Source organism: Cervus canadensis, chromosome 4 (genome assembly GCF_019320065.1).
Source record: "Cervus canadensis isolate Bull #8, Minnesota chromosome 4, ASM1932006v1, whole genome shotgun sequence".
Taxonomy (NCBI): domain Eukaryota; kingdom Metazoa; phylum Chordata; class Mammalia; order Artiodactyla; family Cervidae; genus Cervus; species Cervus canadensis.
Genome location: NC_057389.1, coordinates 51148714 through 51167703, shown reverse-complemented (window position 1 = coordinate 51167703; position 18990 = coordinate 51148714). Strand labels below are relative to the sequence as shown.

Genomic DNA, 18990 nt, shown 5'->3' with positions numbered 1-18990 from the left:
AAATGGAAAACTTAGTGAATTCTTATAAAGGGAAATTCTTCAGAATGGTGAATTAATTTCATGTCAGTTTTTCAGAGGGGCCTCCCAGGTGACTCAGTGGTAAAGAATCCACCTGTTAACGTAGGAACTGCAGGAGACACAGGTTCAGTCCCTGGGTTGGGAAGATCCCCTGGAGGAGGAAATGGCAAGCCACTCTGGTATCTTTGACTGGAAAATTCCATGGACAGAGGAGCCTGGTGGGTTGCAGTACATGGCGTTGCAAAGAGTCTGACACGACTGAATGACTGAGCGCATACATACAGCTTTGCAAAAGTCCTCTGAATGCTTCTTCCTAGTCACACCTTTGGCCCAAAGATAACTATTGTCCTTAATTCTATAATAACCATTTCCTTGTTTTTTTTTTATGGTTTTACTACCTACGTATGAATCATAAACATTATAGTTCAGTTTTGCCTGTTTGTGAATCTATAAAATTGCTTTTGAATTGTATATAATTGTATTCATGAAGCAAATATATATATATATATTTTTTCTTTAACAAACAGGTCATCATTCTTTATTAATTCTCCTTTAAATTTTAAGAACCTCAAGATTAAAGTTGCTAAATTGATTTCTGGGTCAAAAACAGTTTTTTGTTTTGTTTTGTTTTCTTTTCACCTCAAGAAAGACAAGCCCACAGAGCTCTGCCAGCAATCAAAGAACGATCCTTTTGCTGGTTACCAGGAAATGACAGAAAAAGCCAGTAATGAAAATTCAAATTTTAAAATCATCCTTTTTTAAAAAAACAAAAACCAATTCCAGGCAACAAGCATTTCCCTGGATGTTCTTTATCAACATCTGGGATTTATTTACAACAGTGGAGTCAGAAAGAATTGTTTCCTTACTGAATGCCAACCTCACAGTGGATGTGAGAACCTCTGGCCAAATACTTGAGAGCACTCATAATTGCAGTCAGTAGTGGGCCAATGCCTTATGTGAGGTAAATCATTATCGAGATGAATTTCCAGTCCATCATGGCTTATGCTTACAGCGTTCAGCCACCCTGTCACATCACTTACTAGACAAGTCACCACTGATCTCGCCTGTAAATGAAACCTCTAAAGGGCAATGGTGAAGAAAATCTAGATATTGAAGAATTAGGAAACCTGGCCAAACCACCCAGGAGGGTGAATTCTGAAAATGTAATTTTGGCATCTCCGCCAGATCCCTCTTTAACATCACGTGCCTCCTGGGATCCAGCAAAAAGGCTAAGCCACACTGCCCTTGTGCCTTTTACTATGCCACAGTGCCAGTTAAACTAGTATTTCTGTTGCTTGGGGAGTTCTTTTTATGAGTGACTCGGCAAATCTTACGACAAAGGAGAGGCCAAAGAGCAGACGAACACAGACTTAAGCTGCGGAGCACGGAGCAGAGGCTTTTGATGAAAAAGTCTCGCACACGGACTGTAACTGTAACGATGTGGACAGGACAGGGCAACCAGAGACGGAGCCAGGGCCTCCCCTCCACGGAGGGGCGTCTACGGAGGCTGCAGACGGGCCCAGGGCTGGCTCCGTGCGGCAGGCACGGCCAGCCCTGCTCGGCTTCTCCTTGAAACACAGTTGCAGCTGTATTCTGCATCACTGGAAACTGCAATATAACATTAAATCTGTTGGTCTGTGGGTGGCTGTGCATGTGTTTCTTGGGACGTGTGGGCCAGAGGCTGGGAAGCTGCCGCAGCAGTGCCCAGCAGCCTCATGCAGGCTGTCTTTGTTCTGAGGTGTAACCTAAAAACTACAGCCCAGATGTCCGTGTCGTCGAGCTCATAAAGTGGTTCTCTCAAAGACGCTGAAGAGCTAGTAGTGTGGGTGTTGAGGGAAGCAGAAACTATTACAGGGAAATCTCTCAGAAAACAAACCCATAAAAAATGAAGATGGTCACATCTTTAGGACTCTCCTTCACCAGATGAGCTGTTCATCTAGACTAGAGGTGGCAAGGTTTTTTTCTTTTTTTTTTCCTGTAAAGGGACTGATAGTTCAGGCATACCTTGCTTTACTGTGCTTCACAGATATTTCAGTTTTTACAAATTAAAGGTTTGTGACAACCCCACATTGTCAGATGATAGCATTTTTTAGCAATAAAAAATTCTAATTAGGTGATACACATTGTTTCTTTAGATACAATGCTATTGTACACTTAATAGTCTACAGCATAATGTAAGCATACCTTTTATATACACTGAGAAACTAAAAAGTTTGTGTAACTCATTTTGATGTGGTAGTTTGGAACTGAATCTATATCTCCGAGGTACACCTGTAAATACTGTAGGCTTTGCAGGCCATAATGTCTTTCTTGTAAATGCTTAATTCTGTCAAAGATCATATGTAAGTGAATGGCTGTGGCTAGTCCAGTAAAACTTTACTTACAGAAAGAGGTGGGCCACATGCTGTAGCTGGCAGACCCTGGTGCAGTGCTGAGGCTGGCAGGGAAAAGAAGGGCAGGGGTGGATGGTGGATTGACCTAAGAGGCCCGGTTCTGAGAAGTCTGCTTCTCGGGCCGCCCGGCTTTCATTTCTGCCATCAGGACAGACAGATTTGCTGCTAAGAACAATGACCAGCCAGTCCTGCTGCATGGTGCAGAAGGGGCAGGTCAGGTCACCAGGCTCAAGGCTCTCCCTTAGGAACTTTAGGATCCCACAAAGCTCACCTTTTTCTGTGGTCTAGCACCGCTGAGCCAGAATGTCTCTGGTAAGAGGTCAGCACCCAAATTCCTCTTCCCTTCTCCTGTGGAGGACAGGGGCCAACATGGTGGCCAGCTGACCACAGTGGCTCTGGCGGCCCTGACCTTCCCTGTTCCTGTTAGCGCAGCCCTGACATCCTCCAGACCTAGCTGTGTGAGGGCCTGGGGGATGCTGAGGGGGCTGCTCCCGTCAACGTCCAGCCTGGGCCCCGGGCGGGAGGGCAGAGGCTCCTGCTGCGAGAGGCCCCCGCTGTGAGCGCTCCCTCGGTACCCGTGGCCGTCGGGCGGTACACTGGCATTCCTCCTTGAAGTTGCTCTGGGCTGGGCTTGCAGCCTGTCTGCTCCCCTTGTCTTGACACGGGACACAGCAGGCTGTGCGTCCTCGTTCTTGGCAGGCAGGGCAGGTCAGGACGAGCTGGTGGCACTGGGGCGTGGAGCAGAGCTTATAGTGGTCCCAGGGGACCCCACAGTAGGAACATGCTGACACTATGTCATTGTTGAAAGATAAGGCAAAACACTCATCGAAAACAAACAACTTCCCTTTGTAAAAACCATCAGGAAACTCCTCCAAGTACTTGTGGATGCCACCCTTGAGCTGGAACACTTCCTTGCACACTCCCTTGGTTTTCAGGTAGGCTGAACCCCGCTCACAACGGATGCCCCCAGTGCAATACATTAGCACCCTCTTCTCTTTGAAAAGTTCTAGATTTTCATCAATGTAGCTAGGGAAATAACTGAATTTCCTGATGTCTGGGGCTAAGCAGCCCTGGAATCGTCCTATTTTGCTTTCATAGAAGTTTCTGCAGTCCAGTAGGATAGTATCACTTTCCTCTTGATTTGCCTGAGACAGAAACTTTTCTACTTCTTTATGAAATTCACCTGGGGATAAATGGATTCCAGGCTTCTTATAGGAGACCTTATTGGGACTGATCCCCATGGGCACAATTTCTTCAAACACACCAACACGCAATTCTGGAAAACAGCAAGCTCCTCCTTTGCTGGTCTTAAAATCATCCTTACAGAGGTAATCCTTAAACAGTGGGCAGGAAAGCATGGCGCTGACATAGAGTCTGGTGGCCAGTCTGCTCCCACCAACAGTCCCGTTGATTCCTTCCGTAGCAATTCGAACCTTGCCCGTGAGATGCAGGTGCTGACACAGAGCTGTCTGCCAGGCACAGACCCAGTCGGGATCCTTCAGGTCACAGTAGCAGTAATAAAGTAGCACCTCCCCTTCATCGTCGCCCTGGCCACTTATCAGCTCATCGGGGCTGAAGCAGCTTGTATCCGGCAGCCAGGCAGACAGTTCTTGGTTACAGGTGAGGGCATCTCTGAAAGGGTTCCCGCTGTCTGCGGACTCGGGACCCGTGGAGGGGCTCGATGTCGCAGCCAGCTGCTTCAGAACAGCAGCAGTCTCACGGCGGATCTCGTCAGCATGCTGCGTCGCCACATGTCTGTGGATGCCGGTCGGGTCTGTAAATCGTTGCTGACAGCATTTCCACCATTTTTCTTTACATCCACAAGGAGGTGCTGGAACTTCTTTAGTTTTAACGAAAACGGCAAATGCCTTTTTCTTTGCAAATGAGTATTTCTTCTTTGTACTGACATCTAACTCTGCTTTGAGACTGCTACTGGGATTGATAAGACTCTTGTCTTTCAAATCCAAGTCTGAAAACCTTAAAACACAGGCCTCTGGGTCATCATTTCCTTGGTCTGGTGAAGTGGAAGAAGGCATCTGGTTTGGCTCCAGCCGTGGGGTAGGTTCCTTTCTGCTGTCACCCGCCCGTCCTGATCCTGTCTCAGATCTTTCTTCACCGAGCGGTCTCCGCCTAGCAATTGCCGCAGCTCGCAGCCCTCGCGCTCCCAGCCCAGCCTGTGTTTAGGAAGGAACGCCGTCCCACACCTCGCTCCGGAAGTCAGGCCGCAAATATTTTTTGTTTGATTTCTTTTACTTAACCTACTGTTTGTAAAATTCATCCATGTTGTTGGCTAAAGTTGTAGTTCACTTATTTTTGATAGAATTCCATACTTCAAGAGGAACATACTGTTCTGTTCTATTGGAGGTCATTTGGGTTCTTATCTAATTTTAACATTTACAAATAGTGTTGCTATGAACTGCCTCTTGCTGTACATGTGCGTAAGTTACCTGGGTGTATGCTTAGAATGTGTTGCTAGGTCACTGGGTGTGAATATCTCCAATGTTAGTAGATAGTGCCACAATTGCTTTTCTTTTCTTTTTTTTTTTTTTTATTAGTTGGAGGCTAATTACTTCACAACATTTCAGTGGGTTTTGTCATACATTGATATGAATCAGCCATAGATTTACACGTATTCCCCATCCCGATCCCCTCTCCCACCTCCCTCTCCACCCGATTCCTCTGGGTCTTCCCAGTGCACCAGGACCGAGCACTTGTCTCATGCATCCCACCTGGGCTGGTGATCTGTTTCACCATAGATAGTATACATGCTATTCTTTTGAAACATCCCACCCTCACCTTCTCCCACAGAGTTCAAAAGTCTGTTCTGTATTTCTGTGTCTCTTTTTCTGTTTTGCATATAGGGTTATCGTTACCATCTTTCTAAATTCCATATATATGTGTTAGTATGCTGTAATGTTCTTTATCTTTCTGGCTTACTTCACTCTGTATAAGGGGCTCCAGTTTCATCCATCTCATTAGGACTGATTCAAATGAATTCTTTTTAATGGCTGAGTAATATTCCATGGTGTATATGTACCACAGCTTCCTTATCCATTCATCTGCTGATGGGCATCTAGGTTGCTTCCATGTCCTGGCTATTATAAACAGTGCTGCGATGAACATTGGGGTGCACGTGTCTCTTTCAGATCTGGTTTCCTTGGTGTGTATGCCCAGGAGTGGGATTGCTGGGTCATATGGCAGTTCTATTTCCAGTTTTTTAAGAAATCTCCACACTGTTTTCCATAGCGGCTGTACTAGTTTGCATTCCCACCAACAGTGTAAGAGGGTTCCCTTTTCTCCACACCCTCTCCAGCATTTATTGCTTGTAGACTTTTGGATAGCAGCCATCCTGACTGGCGTGTAATGGTATCTCATTGTGGTTTTGATTTGCATTTCTCTGATAATGAGTGATGTGGAGCATCTTTTCATGTGTTTGTTAGCCATCTGTATGTCTTCTTTGGAGAAATGTCTGTTTAGTTCTCTGGCCCATTTTTTGATTGGGTCATTTATTTTTCTGGAATTGAGCTGCAGGAGTTGCTTGTATATTTTTGAGATTAATCCTTTGTCTGTTTCTTCATTTGCTATTATTTCTCCCAATCTGAGGGCTGTCTTTTCACCTTACTTATAGTTTCCTTTGTTGTGCAAAAGCTTTTAAGTTTCATTAGGTCCCATTTGTCTAGTTTTGCTTTTATTTCGAATATTCTGGGAGGTGGGTCATAGAGGATCTTGCTGTGATTTATGTTGGAGAGTGTTTTGCCTATGTTCTCCTCTAGGAGTTTTATAGTTTCACAATCGCTTTTCAAAGTGGTGGATCGATAATCTCACCAGCAGTGTGTGAGTGTGCCAGTTGTGCCAAGGCTTTGCCAATGCTTGTTAGTGTCAGCCCTTCTATTTGCAACCATTTTGTGGCCATTCATAATCACTAGTGGAGAATGTTTCTTATGTTCATTAATTTTTCTGGATATTATATGGGAATTGCCTTCAAATCCATTACCCACTTTTTTGCTGAATTTCTCTCTCTTTTTTTTAATTGGAGTACAGTTGCTTTAAAATGTTATGTTCATTTTCTGCTGTGCAACAGAGTGAGTGAGCTTTATGTACACACATCCCCTCCCTGTGAGTCTCCTTCCCCCCACCCCCATGCCACCCCTCCAGGTCATCACAGAGCATGGAGCTGAGGTCCCCGTGTATACTGCAGGTTCCCACTAGCTATGTATTTTACACATGGCAGTGTTATACATTAGTGCTACTCCTCAATTTGTCCCACCCTTTCCTTTCCCCACTGTGTCCATAAATCTGTTCCCTATGTCCGCGTCTCTTTTCCTGCCCTGAAATAGGGTCATCTATACCATTTTTCTAGGTTCCATATGTCTGTATTAATATATGATATTTGTTTTCCTCTTTCTGACTTACTTCACTCTGTATGACAGACTCTAAGTCCATCTGCATCTCTACAAGTGACCCAATTTCGTTCCCTTTTATGACTGAGTAATATTCCATTTGATATTTCCGTGTAACAAAGTACCACGTCTTTTTTATACATTCATCTGTCGATGGACATTAGGTTGTTTGTTGTTTTTTTTTAACATAGACTTATAGGAAGTGCATATTTCAATGGGGGAGCTCTACTCCCTTATCTCCATGATGTCCTTTGTCCCTAGTTTTCTTATGACTTCATTGCTTCCTTCTCTATTGCTTGGCTGGCTGCCCGCCTCTGTCTATTCCTCAACATACTGCTCCCCAGGACCCTCTTCTCAGCCAACATAGTGTCTCTCTACTTTCTCCCTATGTCATCCTCTCCATAAAGGCCAGGACACACTAGTGACTACCTCTCCGTCTTATCAATGACATTTTGGTCACAGATCTTTTTATCTTGATGTCTGCTGGGATTCTCCCTTCACTTGGCTATCCTAGTAGCTCCTTGAGTTCACTGTGTCCCAAATTACACTCTTCAGCTTTCTCTTTTCCTCCCCCTAAACCCTTCTCTCGCATCCCTTTAGTCTCTAACTCTGGTCATGCCATTGCTGATCACCTTAGCTATCCACCTGGGCATGTTTAACGTCTCTCTTTGTTCTCAACAAGTCAGTCTCTACGTTATGTTGATCCCACCTTTTCAGTGTTTTCCGCATCCCTAATTTAGGCCCTCCTCATTGCTTACCTGGATCACTGCAACAGCTTCCTGTCTTCAATCTTGTCTACTTCAGATATGCCATTTACTCAGCTGCCAGAGGGATCTTTGGAAATGGAAATTCCAACCATGTCCCTTCTCTTCTTAAAATCCATCTTCCAGTGGTACTCCATTGGCTGCTAAGGACATCTAAGTTCTCTAAGTGGCCTTCTGCAGTCTGGGCCTTGTTCTCTCATAAGCACTCCAGGCAGTCCTGGGCCAGAGTCTGCAGCAAAATCAACCTGATAGTAGTTCTCAGAGACCGGTGGAGCTTCTCAGCCATGTGCCTTTGCTTATGTCTTTGGTCCCCTGGCTGCCCTGTCCTCCTCTAGGGTTGAACTTCATTTCATCTCCAGGAGATCATATTCTTTAACTCTGTACACCCCTAATCACTCACACATGTCTCTGCCATTACCTTAGTCATGTTATACTGAAGTCACCTGTTGGAATTTCATTTTCTGTTAGACTGTATTCCTTGAGGACAGGAATCATGCCTTGATTACCTACATTGCTTATTCTGCAGCACATGATCAGGTGTGAATAACTGATAGCATTTAATCTTCAAAAAATTTTTGGAAATAATTGATTTAAAATGTGATTCTGCTATGCCGCATGATAGCATTTACTCTTGTAGGTAAGTAACATGTAATGTGGTGAATAAATGCAGTGGATCTACCTATACGAATCTGTGCCAGCCTGGCCACCCGGGAACCTGGGTATGAGGCAGTCTTCTGAGCACCCCTGGGGAAACGGTCTTTGGCACTGCGGCAGAAATGCTGAAATGCTCCTTTGAGTAGGAATTAAATATCTTACCAAGACTTTCGATCTAGGTTTGAGTTGACCCACTGGTTTTAGACACATGGAAAAAATGGAAAACAACCATGAAATAAGGCCGATCTTAGAGATTCCAAAGACCTGGTTTCAGTGTTGGTCTTGGAGTGACTCGGGCAGTTGGCATCACTCCTCTGGTTGTGAAAGTGCCTCAGTCAATTGAAATGTCTCCACAACCAATAATGCTCAATTATTGTTCATCACCAGGACACTTATTCCACTCAAAGTAAGCAATATCATGAGCAGGTGAAAAAAGGAGTTGTTACAGTCTTATGTGGAGTCATATAAGTTTATTATCAACCAGGTCAGTGGGGTTTTCATTTGTAAATGGATCTCCAGTCCTGATATAAAATACAATAAAGCAGATTTACAGCCTTTGTTTCCAGGCTGTGTCCTTAATCAGCCAGGAAGCATCCACCATTCCTAAAGGAAGGATCACAAATTCAGAGATGATGCTACGAGAGAGGGGGGAGTCTGTTAGTGGGACGTTGAGGCTGTGTGTATGTGTGTGATGTTAAGAAAAATCCATCATGTGTTTAATGCTGGAGAAGAGGGAAAAGCTGTAATCACTGCTCCTGCAGGAGCATCCGCAATGCCCCTCTCGGGACATCATCTGACACCGGCGGAGTTCCTTAACTGTTCCTGTGCTGGTCAAAGGGAAGAGCTGCTTTGAACCACGTTCCCTTCCTGAAGTGGTATTCTTTCTGTACTTTGGAAAGTTTTAGCTTTTGAATTGAGCTTTCTTGTTCCACGATGGACACTTCATAATCGTCTATGTTTGTCGCATCTTCAATGAATATAACCATCTTTGAATTTCAGCTGATTCTTTTTAAGAACCATTTCAAATATAACTAATTAACCTTTCTGCCTTTTCAAAAAGAATATGAAAACTAAGAGCCATACCCTTCATCTTGTCAGAGAGGAAATGAGGGGCTGGCAAATGGAGGCTGCCATGAAATAAATGCACCTCGGAACTAAGAAATCAACCCTGGTTGTCCTAGCCCCAGCCTTCTTCCTGTTGGAGTCCCCCCAGAGGCTAAGGAAGCAGGCTGCAGTGGACCCGACAGCAGAACTGTGTGGGGGCTGGGATGTGACATGACCCATTTCCCCTTCCCCTGCTGAGAAAGGGGTGCTGTTTAATATGCAATTGTTTGCTGCTCTCTTTGATGAATTTGGGCTGACTATTCATAAGCCACCTGCACTTGGCATTGGAAATCACTGGCCTAGATGAAATATGACTTTCAATTATGCCACAGTCAGAAAAGGTGAAATAAGAAAGCCATCTGGGTCGGGGGTGGTGAGTGGCAGTCAAGTTGTTTTTTTATTAGAGTGACTTGGGCATGCGAGTGAGTCTAGCATTCACACCTCACACATCCTGCCAACCCTTCTAATTTATTGTTGTGCCTCTCAGTTGCCCACAGAACCTCCCCTTCTATATTGTGGACACCCAGGCAAATGAAAATGCCAATCTTCCCCATCCCTGTCTTGCTGTGTTAAGCGTGGGCTCAGCTCTGAGCAGTTTCTTTGGGGGAACTGGCTTGCCTTCCTTTAAGCACATTCAGGGAAAGGTTTGCCTCACCTCTTGCTTCCATGTAGAAGGGTTAAAAGTAATAGCTCCTGTCACTTCCCGTAGCCTTGTTATGGGGAATATTTAGTGCTTGAGCCGGGATGTGGGGGTGATATCCCGGACGTGATAATGTCACTTCCTGCGTCGGTGAACATGGTATTGATTGTAAGCTGTCAACCTTTTTGTATGCTTTGCGAGGTCCCCGAAGGCTCACTGCGCCTGGAAGGGTAATGCATCAGGCAGGCACACATGTGCTTTATTAACTAATGCTGCTATCTGAGCTCGGTCACTTGCTCTGAACACATCTTGGCTCACTGACTTTCCATTTTTTCTTTTTCATTCCTTGACTCATCTGAGCAGTCTTATGATGACCTGTACCAAACTTCCCTTAACTTAAACTCCCATGGGACTGTGCTCAGCTTGTAAGCTTCCTGAGGGCAGAGGCTGTGCCTGTTTTTCTCGTTTTTTCATTCACTCATTCAACCACTATTTAATGAGCACTTACCCTGTGCCAGACCCTTCTCAATACTATGAGGATACCAGAGGGGGAGAATACCAGAAGGCTTCCCAGCTGGTGCTAGTGGTAAGGAACCCACCTGCCAATGCAGGAGACATGGGTTTGATCCCTGAGTTGGAAGGATCCCCTGGAGGAGGGCCTGGCAGCCCAGTATAGTATTCTTGCCCGGAGAATCCCATGGACAGAGGAGCTTGGCAGGCTACAGTCCATGGGGTTGCAAAAAGTTGGACACAACTGAGTGACTAAGCATACACAAACGCATTTTGAGCCTGACCCTTCTTAATGCTTTGGGGGTACCAGAAGGGGAAGAATAAAGAATACCTTGGTTCTCATGGAAGTTAGGGTGGTCAAGAAAGTCTTCTCCTAGGAGTTGACACTTGAGCTGAGTTTTTCTGTATACTCCCTGTGCCTGGGCCATTCATATTTGCTGTGTTATGGAACTATTATTCCTCAGTTGAGCAGATCATAGTCTAGCTATTGGAGAACCCTCCAGTGATATGCAAACCTCACTAAGGCCATGCATTTTTGTTTCTCATATCATGCGTTACTGTCCTTTGACTTCATGTCCCCTTACTTCTCTTGGTCTACATTCTTGTTTTTTATTGGTCAGTCATACCAGAATATTGTAAGTTCCTTCAATATACCATGTGCTCCTCTGCCTTTACCTAGATCATCTTGATACCCGGAGCACTCTTTCCTTCTCTCATCTCCTGGATAACTCATTCCCTGCTTATCTTTCAGGCTTACTGTAGGCATCACCTCCTCTGGGGAGCTTGTGGTCTGGGTGAAGTGGTGTTCCTTTGTATTCTCCTGGCATCTGAGATACCTAGGAGGGCACACACCACGCTGTTGTACAGTGCTAGAAGGACACGAGCAAGAAACATGTGTCGACTATTGTTGGCTAGGAATCTTCCCATCTATTTGATGAGACAGGGGCCATTTTTACCCTTAATTTATCAGTAAGGTAACTGAGACATAGAGGTTAATTTGTCAAGGGTCATTCAGCTTATAAGTGGTGAAGTTTAGATTTCAACCCATGCAAGCATCCTGGGCCCTTTTAAAATTTTTAAAAAATTTTTTATCTATTTGTTTTTGGTTGTACTGGGTCTTCGTTGCTGTGCACAGGCTTTCTCTAGTTGCGGTGAGCGGGGGCTACTCTTCGTTGTGGGACGCGGGCTTCTCATTGTGGTGGCTTCTCTTGTGTAGAGCGTGGCCTCTAGGTTTGGGGGCTTCAGTAAAGTTGTGATATGTGAGTTCAGTAGTTGTGGCACACAGGCTTAGTGTGTGCATAATGTGGGATCCTTCTGGACAAGGGATATTGAACCCACATCCCCTGCACTGGCAGGCGGATTTTTAACCACTGGACCACCAGGGAAGTCCCACACCTGGGCTCTTAACCTTCTTGATCTTCTACTGCTATAGTTGCCTGGGAGCGTGCCTGCTTCTCCCATGACACCATAAGCCCTGTGAAGACAGAGACTGTCATGACTGCTTCCCCAGATCACTCTAGCACAGGGCCTGGCATGACCAGTCTTTAACTGTTTATTGAGGACTGGGTGAATAAATGCATGAAAATCACACCTAACTGAGAGACTGCTTACAGAGTGCCCCAATACTGCTTTTTACCTTTGCCAGTGAGATAGTCTTCTCCCCTCGCTTCTGCTCCAGCCTTCCTGGGATTACCTTTGACCTCCACAATAATTTAATGTGTTTGACTGGGAGGATGTGTCTCACTAGCTAACCACAGCAAGAATCCCAGGACATGTGGCTGGTTCCACTTTATTGTGGTTTCAGGGTTCCCACACAAGGATGAGTTCAGGAGAAATGCTGTCCTCAATTCAAACCAAATACAGCAAACCAAGTGATTGGGATTGCAACCAGGAGTTCTGAGATGGCAGGAGGGGCTCTGGTGGGGAATAGTCTGTCCATTCAAGAGATCAAGCTTGACAGGGTAGGGAGTGGACTGGGAATCTGCAAACAATCACCGAGCTGATCCCACAGTGATCACTGCTTTTGACAGCATCTGAGGCAGGAATTGGCAGACACACAGATCACCTTGGTTCTGCCACCAGCAGTTTAACCAGTGGGGCGTGGAAGGTGTAAATTGGGGGGATGGTTAAACAGTAATAATAAGGTCAGGGTCAGGGGTTGGAGACCTCTGGGAGCCACTTGACCTCACTCTCTGCTTTGGTGACAGAGCAAATTTGTTTTCCTGGTTAGCTGTCAGGCAATGTTTGGTTGCAGAGAGGTTTGTGAATATCCTTACTAGTGGAAAGACACAAGACAAGGTAGCTATGCATTCCCTTGAAAGAAGTACAGGATTAGGGTCAGGGCAGGTCTAGATAAAACCTCTGGCTTTGTCACAGTGACTTTCGATTTTGAGTCTGTTCATCAACTAGAAAAGTGGAATAATGTATTTACCCATCAAGTGACTGTACGGACTTAAAAAAGTGCCTCGCCCAACACCTGTTACCTAATAAGTGCTCATAATTATTGGTTTCCTTTTATTTTTTCCTTCCATCTATTTTTATATTCAAACAGTCCTTAGACATGGGAGTTTAATAAATATTTATTATTGGATGAATGAAAGAAGGGGTCAGTCAGTTTTGGAAAATTGAAAATGTGTTTTAATAGAAGTAGAGAAATATTGATTTCATGCTCCCATGCCAAATTCATTCTTACTTTGGTGACTCATATATGTTGTTCTCTCTCAGAAATGTGTTTCTTTTTTTTGGCTGCACCACGTGGCATCTGGAACTTTCCCAACCAGGTACTGAACCCGTGCCCCTGCAGTGGAAATGCAGAATCTTAACCCCAGGACCACCAGGGAAGTCCATGTGTTTTGTTCGTTGTTGAGAAAACTGCATTAGAGCTCTGCTTAGGTGTCACTTATTCCAAGAAGCTCCTTACCTACCAGTCCTCATGAGTTAACCATTTCCTTCTCTGTATCATTTCTGCACTGTATACATTGTAAATATGTCCCCAACACACATGACTGTCATCTCTTGGAGGGTGGTGACCAGTGGCTTACACATGTCAGGAACCCCAGCCCCGTGCCTAGGGCTGATATGTACCAGGAGCTCAGTAAATATTTAACCTTGATGAACTTACAGGATGTTACTGGAACTTGTTTTCTAATTTGTAACTTCCATCTCTCTCTATATATATGTATATATTCTCTCTCTCTTTTTATACACACACACACACACACACATATGAGATGGGGAGAGAGGATAAGAACTCTGATCAAAATGTCTGCCTTTGGTACTTGTGAACTGTACAAACTTAATCAAGTTATATCATCTCTTTGTTCCCTCATCTGTAAAATGGGAACAATAATGTATCTGTGCCTAGAGTTACGGAAGTAAATGAATTAATACTTGGGAAATTTGTAGAACCAAGCCTGGCCCATAGTAAACATTTGGTAAGTGTTAGCTACCCTCATATATAAGAAACAGTATTTTAAAAACTCTGGCTTTAGAGTATGAAACTTTGAGTTGGAGACCTGGTTCTACCACTTACTGGCTATGTGCCTTTGGCTACATTGAAAACTTGAGTCTATTTCCTCAGTGGCAAAAATGGAAATTACCCTGGCATGGATCTCATGGGGTTCAGAGAAGGAGATGAGGAGAAATCAGTCATATGTCCTCAGTGAATATTGTTGCTGTTACTATTCTGTGGGGCTTTAAGCTTATCAAAGCAGTTATAAAAAAATGAGTTTCTTGTGTCCCTCATAATCATCCCATGAGCGAGGGCTGATGGCTTTCTGACCGTTTTACAGGTGATGTGACTGATGTAGGCACTGAAGGACTTGCCCAGGTTGCCCAGTTACTCCACAGAGCCAGGAGCAGGATCTGCATTTCCTGTCCCCTCAATCCATGTTCTTTCCATTGACCAGGCGAGTCATTCCCATGGAAAGTGGCTCCTGAGACTTGACTTAGAAATGCAGGGGCAAGAGGACAGTTAAGGTGTGACAAGAGGCACAGTGTGTGACTGTTTCCCAGCGGTGAACCAGGGGCTGCTGTGTCTTTGAGGGTAGTGTTAAAACACGCCATCCTCATCTGCACACGGCCATAATGGAAGAAGACAAATTAGTAAGGCCTCCTTCATTCAGGCTGTGGACTCCAGTGTCCTCCCAAAGCTTTATTATTAGGCCTACTAGGGCCTTCCTGACTCTTGGAGGCAGTCAGCAGAGGGGCTGAGGAAAGAATAGGGCCCAGGGTTGGGGGTTCAGAGGGAAGCCTGGACTTGTTGCTCTGTAAGTTTGAAGGAAGGGCAATGGTCTCCAACATTGTCGGTGATGAAGCATTTGAGGGTCTAACTTTTATTATAACGGGCCCTACAGGTTCAAAAGAAATATATGTGAGACAGCTGACTTGCTTCATCGGGTCACTGAGCTAAAAGAATTGTAGTTTCGCCTTTGTTCCTTTCACTGACAACTGTTTCACCTTACATGTGCTGGGTTGCCTAGTGCATGTTGAGTTAGTTACGAGACCAATGAGAGGTTGAGAGATGCTCCCCTGCACCCCCCCCCCCAGTACCTGACAGAAGACTGAAGGCAGAAGCCAGACCTGAAGGAGTTAGGAAGCTCAGGGCTTCCTACTGCCCATTCACCGATGGACACCCCATTGCTGCATGCTGCCTCGTGTCTTCTTTGTTTTGTTCAAACTCATCTTCTTCCTCTGGAAGTGAAAGTGTGGATGTCTGCCAAAGTTCAGCTTTCGAATTGCTTGTTAAAATATCAGGAATGGACTATTGCCTCAGGAACAGACTATTGCTGCAGGGCAGGGATCTGAGAGCCCAAGAAGCTGTTGAAAAGGTGGTAAGTCAGCTTCCACGTAACTCTGAGTGTCAGCTGGAAAAGGGACTGACTTCTAGGCACCATCAGCCTAGAAGATCACCAGCACTGGGGTGGAAGAAGATGGCAGGTGTAAACACCTGGCTCCATAACCAGCACAGAGCAGGTCACTGCTAAAGCAGGGTGGTGGGCATTGCTGCCGAGGCCTGGTCTCTAGGGCCTTCCCCTCCTGTTTCCACGTACGAGTCGAGGATGTTGGCTCTGGTGCCTCCTTTGTATGGGGTAACGGGGAAGGTGGTGGCCCTCTGTTCTTAGCTTTGATCTCTTCAAATTCCTCCCACTTTGTAGATCTCAAAGTGTACATCTGTGGGCTGAGGGCACTGGGTTAGTGTAGGAGCTTTGAGGTGAAGGCCACAGAAAGGCTGTAGGTGGGCCTGTGAACCCCTTAAAGCTGTGAGCAGAATTGTTCATGCATGTGTTCTGAGAAGCAAGCTTGACTCCCAATTTGTGGACTACTGTCCATTTTAAGTCTCTAATGCCTCCAAAGGCTTCAGTGTTCTGCCACATCAGAACTCAGTGTTCCCCAAGTTTGGTAACCATGCATCTTGGGGTTCACAAGTTGCCTGCAGTTGGTGAATGGGTACATGTTTGTTTCATTAATGGTTATGTGATTCTTTTAGAACAAAACATTAAAGCTGACATTTCATGAACATTCTTTGTTGGAAGGAGGCTATGTCTTGCTTTTAGAAAAGGTGACTTAAGTGTGAAATGAGTAACGGTATAAAGGTAGGTCGATGCTAAATTTTGAGGAACAATGATTCATCCTGTCAACTGGTACAGATAGAGGGGCTGAGTCTCAAGGGAGCAGAGAAAAGGCCGTGAGGAAGTTGATGGTCAGCTCAGGACAGGAGCCTGCTGGTCCTTCTGTCTGTCCTGCTACCATGATTCTCTGTGAGTTGGAGAAGTTTCTGTGGCTTTCTTGGGTCTCCTCCAAGAACCTGGTCCCCATCAGGCCAGGAATCCTGCCCAGAGAGTTTCTACCAGGACTTTTATTGCAGGAAAGATAAACACAGAGAAAAAAAGCACGTCTTCCTCCACATGCTCTCTCAGTTTTGAGACGTACTTTTTCATATTTTAACGTTTCTGAAATTGAGCTGCATCTTACAAAATTGTTTGCTTAAGTAGATAGTTATTTCCTTGCCAAAAAACTGTTATTAAGTAGGTAATAGCTTAGCATTGAAAGATGGTTCTTTCACTATTTTTCTCTCTTCCAAAACAAATTACACTTGAAAGTTGGGACTTCTAATAAATATACAAAGTGAAAGAAAATTTCTCTTTAAAAGGAAAATCCTCATCTCAAGCCATTTCCTAGTCACTAAATGCAAGTCCGGGGAGATGAGTCATGGTGACAGGAATGGAGACTGGGAGCCCAGGCCCGGCCTGGAGACCCACCCACTTCCTCCTTGAGCCTCCGTTTCAAATTTCTCCGTCTTTTGAATTAACTTTGTCTCCTTCCCAGAGGTGTGTCACAGAGAAACTTCTGGAAGTTACATGTCTGAATCCTCAAGGGCAGGGGGCGGGAGGCGGGGGGGATGAACCAGCCTCTACAGTTTCAAGCAGACTTCACTTTGATGTCAAAGCTTCTTGATTCCCCCATATTCCATTTCTGCAGGAGAGCCCTCTGGTCTGTTTTTCTGGATGGTAAACTTATGGTGGGTCAGAAGCACTTGAATAGCCTTTACAGAGCAGCGTTTTCCATTGGCTGTTTTTGTTCTCGCTGTAGTGGAGATAGATGGAGTGTTACTTTGGGTTACAAAACCCAGGGAAGGGGGCAGGGGCTGCTTTGGGAGATACATTTTCTCAGGGAGGTGCCCCAGCCCTCAGCTTACTGCTGCATTTAGAAGCCAGATCATAAACAACAAGGACTCGGCCTTTAGAAGTCAAGGGAATAAATAAGCTGGAAAAGGGTGAAGGGAAAAAGCCAAGGAACCTGTAAGTAGAGGATTATATGGAGCCATTTAAAATGACAAAAAGCAAGAGTAACAAAGCGACAGATGGAATGTGGCCCCACAGGGCCCTGCCAAGCTAACTCTGAGAAGCGAAGTGTTCTCTTGATGTCCCCTGAAGCATTCATGGGGCTTCCTGGCCAAATTCTCAGGCTGTTTCTATGGCGCTTACAAAAAAAGAATATAGCACTGTTGATGTGGTCCTTTCCCCTTCCCATTCTGCATCCTCTTTGCAGCCTTGTGAAATAAATCTCTGGCTCAAGTGAAATCATGAAAAAGAAAATGGGGAAAAAAAAAAAGAAGTGCTGTAGGGACAGGGGGGTGCTGACTGGTTCTGATTTGTCACAAAACAAGGAGAATTTCTCTAAGAGTAAACAGTGTTTATTTTTCGTTGAATTTTTTTTTCAATCAAATGGAATTGCTTAATTAAAAAAAACTTATCTCTTTTCTCTTTAAATACTACAGACAACCTCATTTTATCTCAGCAGACACCTAGAAACAAAACACTGGACCCACCAGAGAAAACGGGGCAATAAAAGCATCAGAAATTCAAGTCAACTATGGAAGAATTACTGTTAGCTGGCAGCTCTCGATTCTAAACAGAAGTGTCCCAGAACCTACTGGGTTTGACAAAAGTTTCTTAGAACTGGGGATGTGGGAAGGTTGGACTCCATGGACTTCTATTCCAATTGTCTCCTGCAGAGGGAAATTAAAAGTCGATGCATCAAATGAACACCCAAAGAAACATTTAAAAACGTGTTTGACTAGTATTCAGTATGTGAGATTATTAAGTAATAACTTGTCCTCCTAGTTAACCTTGTCCTGGAATATATATAGGTTATTTGTAGCCGCCACTGCTATAATATTTTCTGAAGGATGCCAAGCTGTATGCAAGATCTTTTTGCTAAAGTCCAGACTGTCGACACTGATCTCATCTTTTCTCCGCTTGCCCCCCACGCACACTTTGCGTGGTTTTAGGATAGCTCGGGGTTTGCTGTTTTCCCTCGAGGCCTCAAGGGTAACATCGCGTTTGGTGTTTCGGTCAAACATCCTGAAGAAGTTGTTGTAGGAGCCTGTCATGATGACACTGCAAGGCAGAGAGGAAACAGCGAGTGACTGAGTGCCATGGACATAGACTTTCTACAGCTAAGAGACCAAAAACCGCAACAGGCTTTGTAGTGTGACTGTCGACTTTAGAAGCACTAAGGCAAACAAGCTCTCGGGCTGGGTGAAGGGTGATGATAGCCCTCCTTGTTATTTATCAATAGATTCCTTTAGGTTATTTTGTTCCATAAGTCAGTCTCGTGGTTTTAATGATCCCAGCCCACCTCCTTCACATCAGGATTCTGAGGCTGCAGTCAAGTCATGAGAGTAGGAACACTGGAAACAGCTGTCCTTGTATCGCGTTCATTTCGAGCATGGCGGTGGCAGGAGGGACTGTGCTGCCCGACTGATGAGGCTTTCTCCCATCAGTACCGAGGGATGCTCACATCGTGTCCTCTTCCTGCTACAAACTAGATCGACATTCTGCCTTTTCTGAAAACTTATCTAAAAAATGGATCTCATCATAGTCTTGGGAGGGAGTAAACAAAAATGAGAATTTTTAAAAGGATGTAGGATGAGGAAATAAGCCTTTGTAGTGGACTGACAGATGGTTTCCTAACTTCTTAAAAGAGCTATCCATTCCTAGGAG

The 18990-nt window shown here is 44.8% G+C and overlaps 2 protein-coding genes across 8 annotated transcripts in view; both read right to left on the bottom strand.

Moving 5' to 3' along the window:
• Nucleotides 1–531: 531 nt before the first annotated feature.
• Nucleotides 532–4628, bottom strand: LOC122439751 (thiosulfate sulfurtransferase/rhodanese-like domain-containing protein 2). Its single transcript, XM_043465079.1, has one exon. It carries the CDS (start codon nucleotides 4445–4447, stop codon nucleotides 2906–2908), a length of 1542 nt encoding a protein of 513 aa, XP_043321014.1. The 5' UTR covers nucleotides 4448–4628; the 3' UTR covers nucleotides 532–2905.
• Nucleotides 4629–17662: 13034 nt separating this feature from the next.
• Nucleotides 17663–18990, bottom strand: part of PPP2R2B (protein phosphatase 2 regulatory subunit Bbeta) — a 514293-nt gene continuing 512965 nt past the window's right edge. For all 7 annotated transcript variants that reach the window (XM_043465073.1, XM_043465072.1, XM_043465074.1 and 4 more), the window contains one exon: nucleotides 17663–18384. In XM_043465073.1, the coding sequence (XP_043321008.1) occupies nucleotides 18105–18384 (280 nt within the window). In that variant the 3' untranslated portion in view covers nucleotides 17663–18104. The remainder of the gene's footprint in view (nucleotides 18385–18990) is intronic.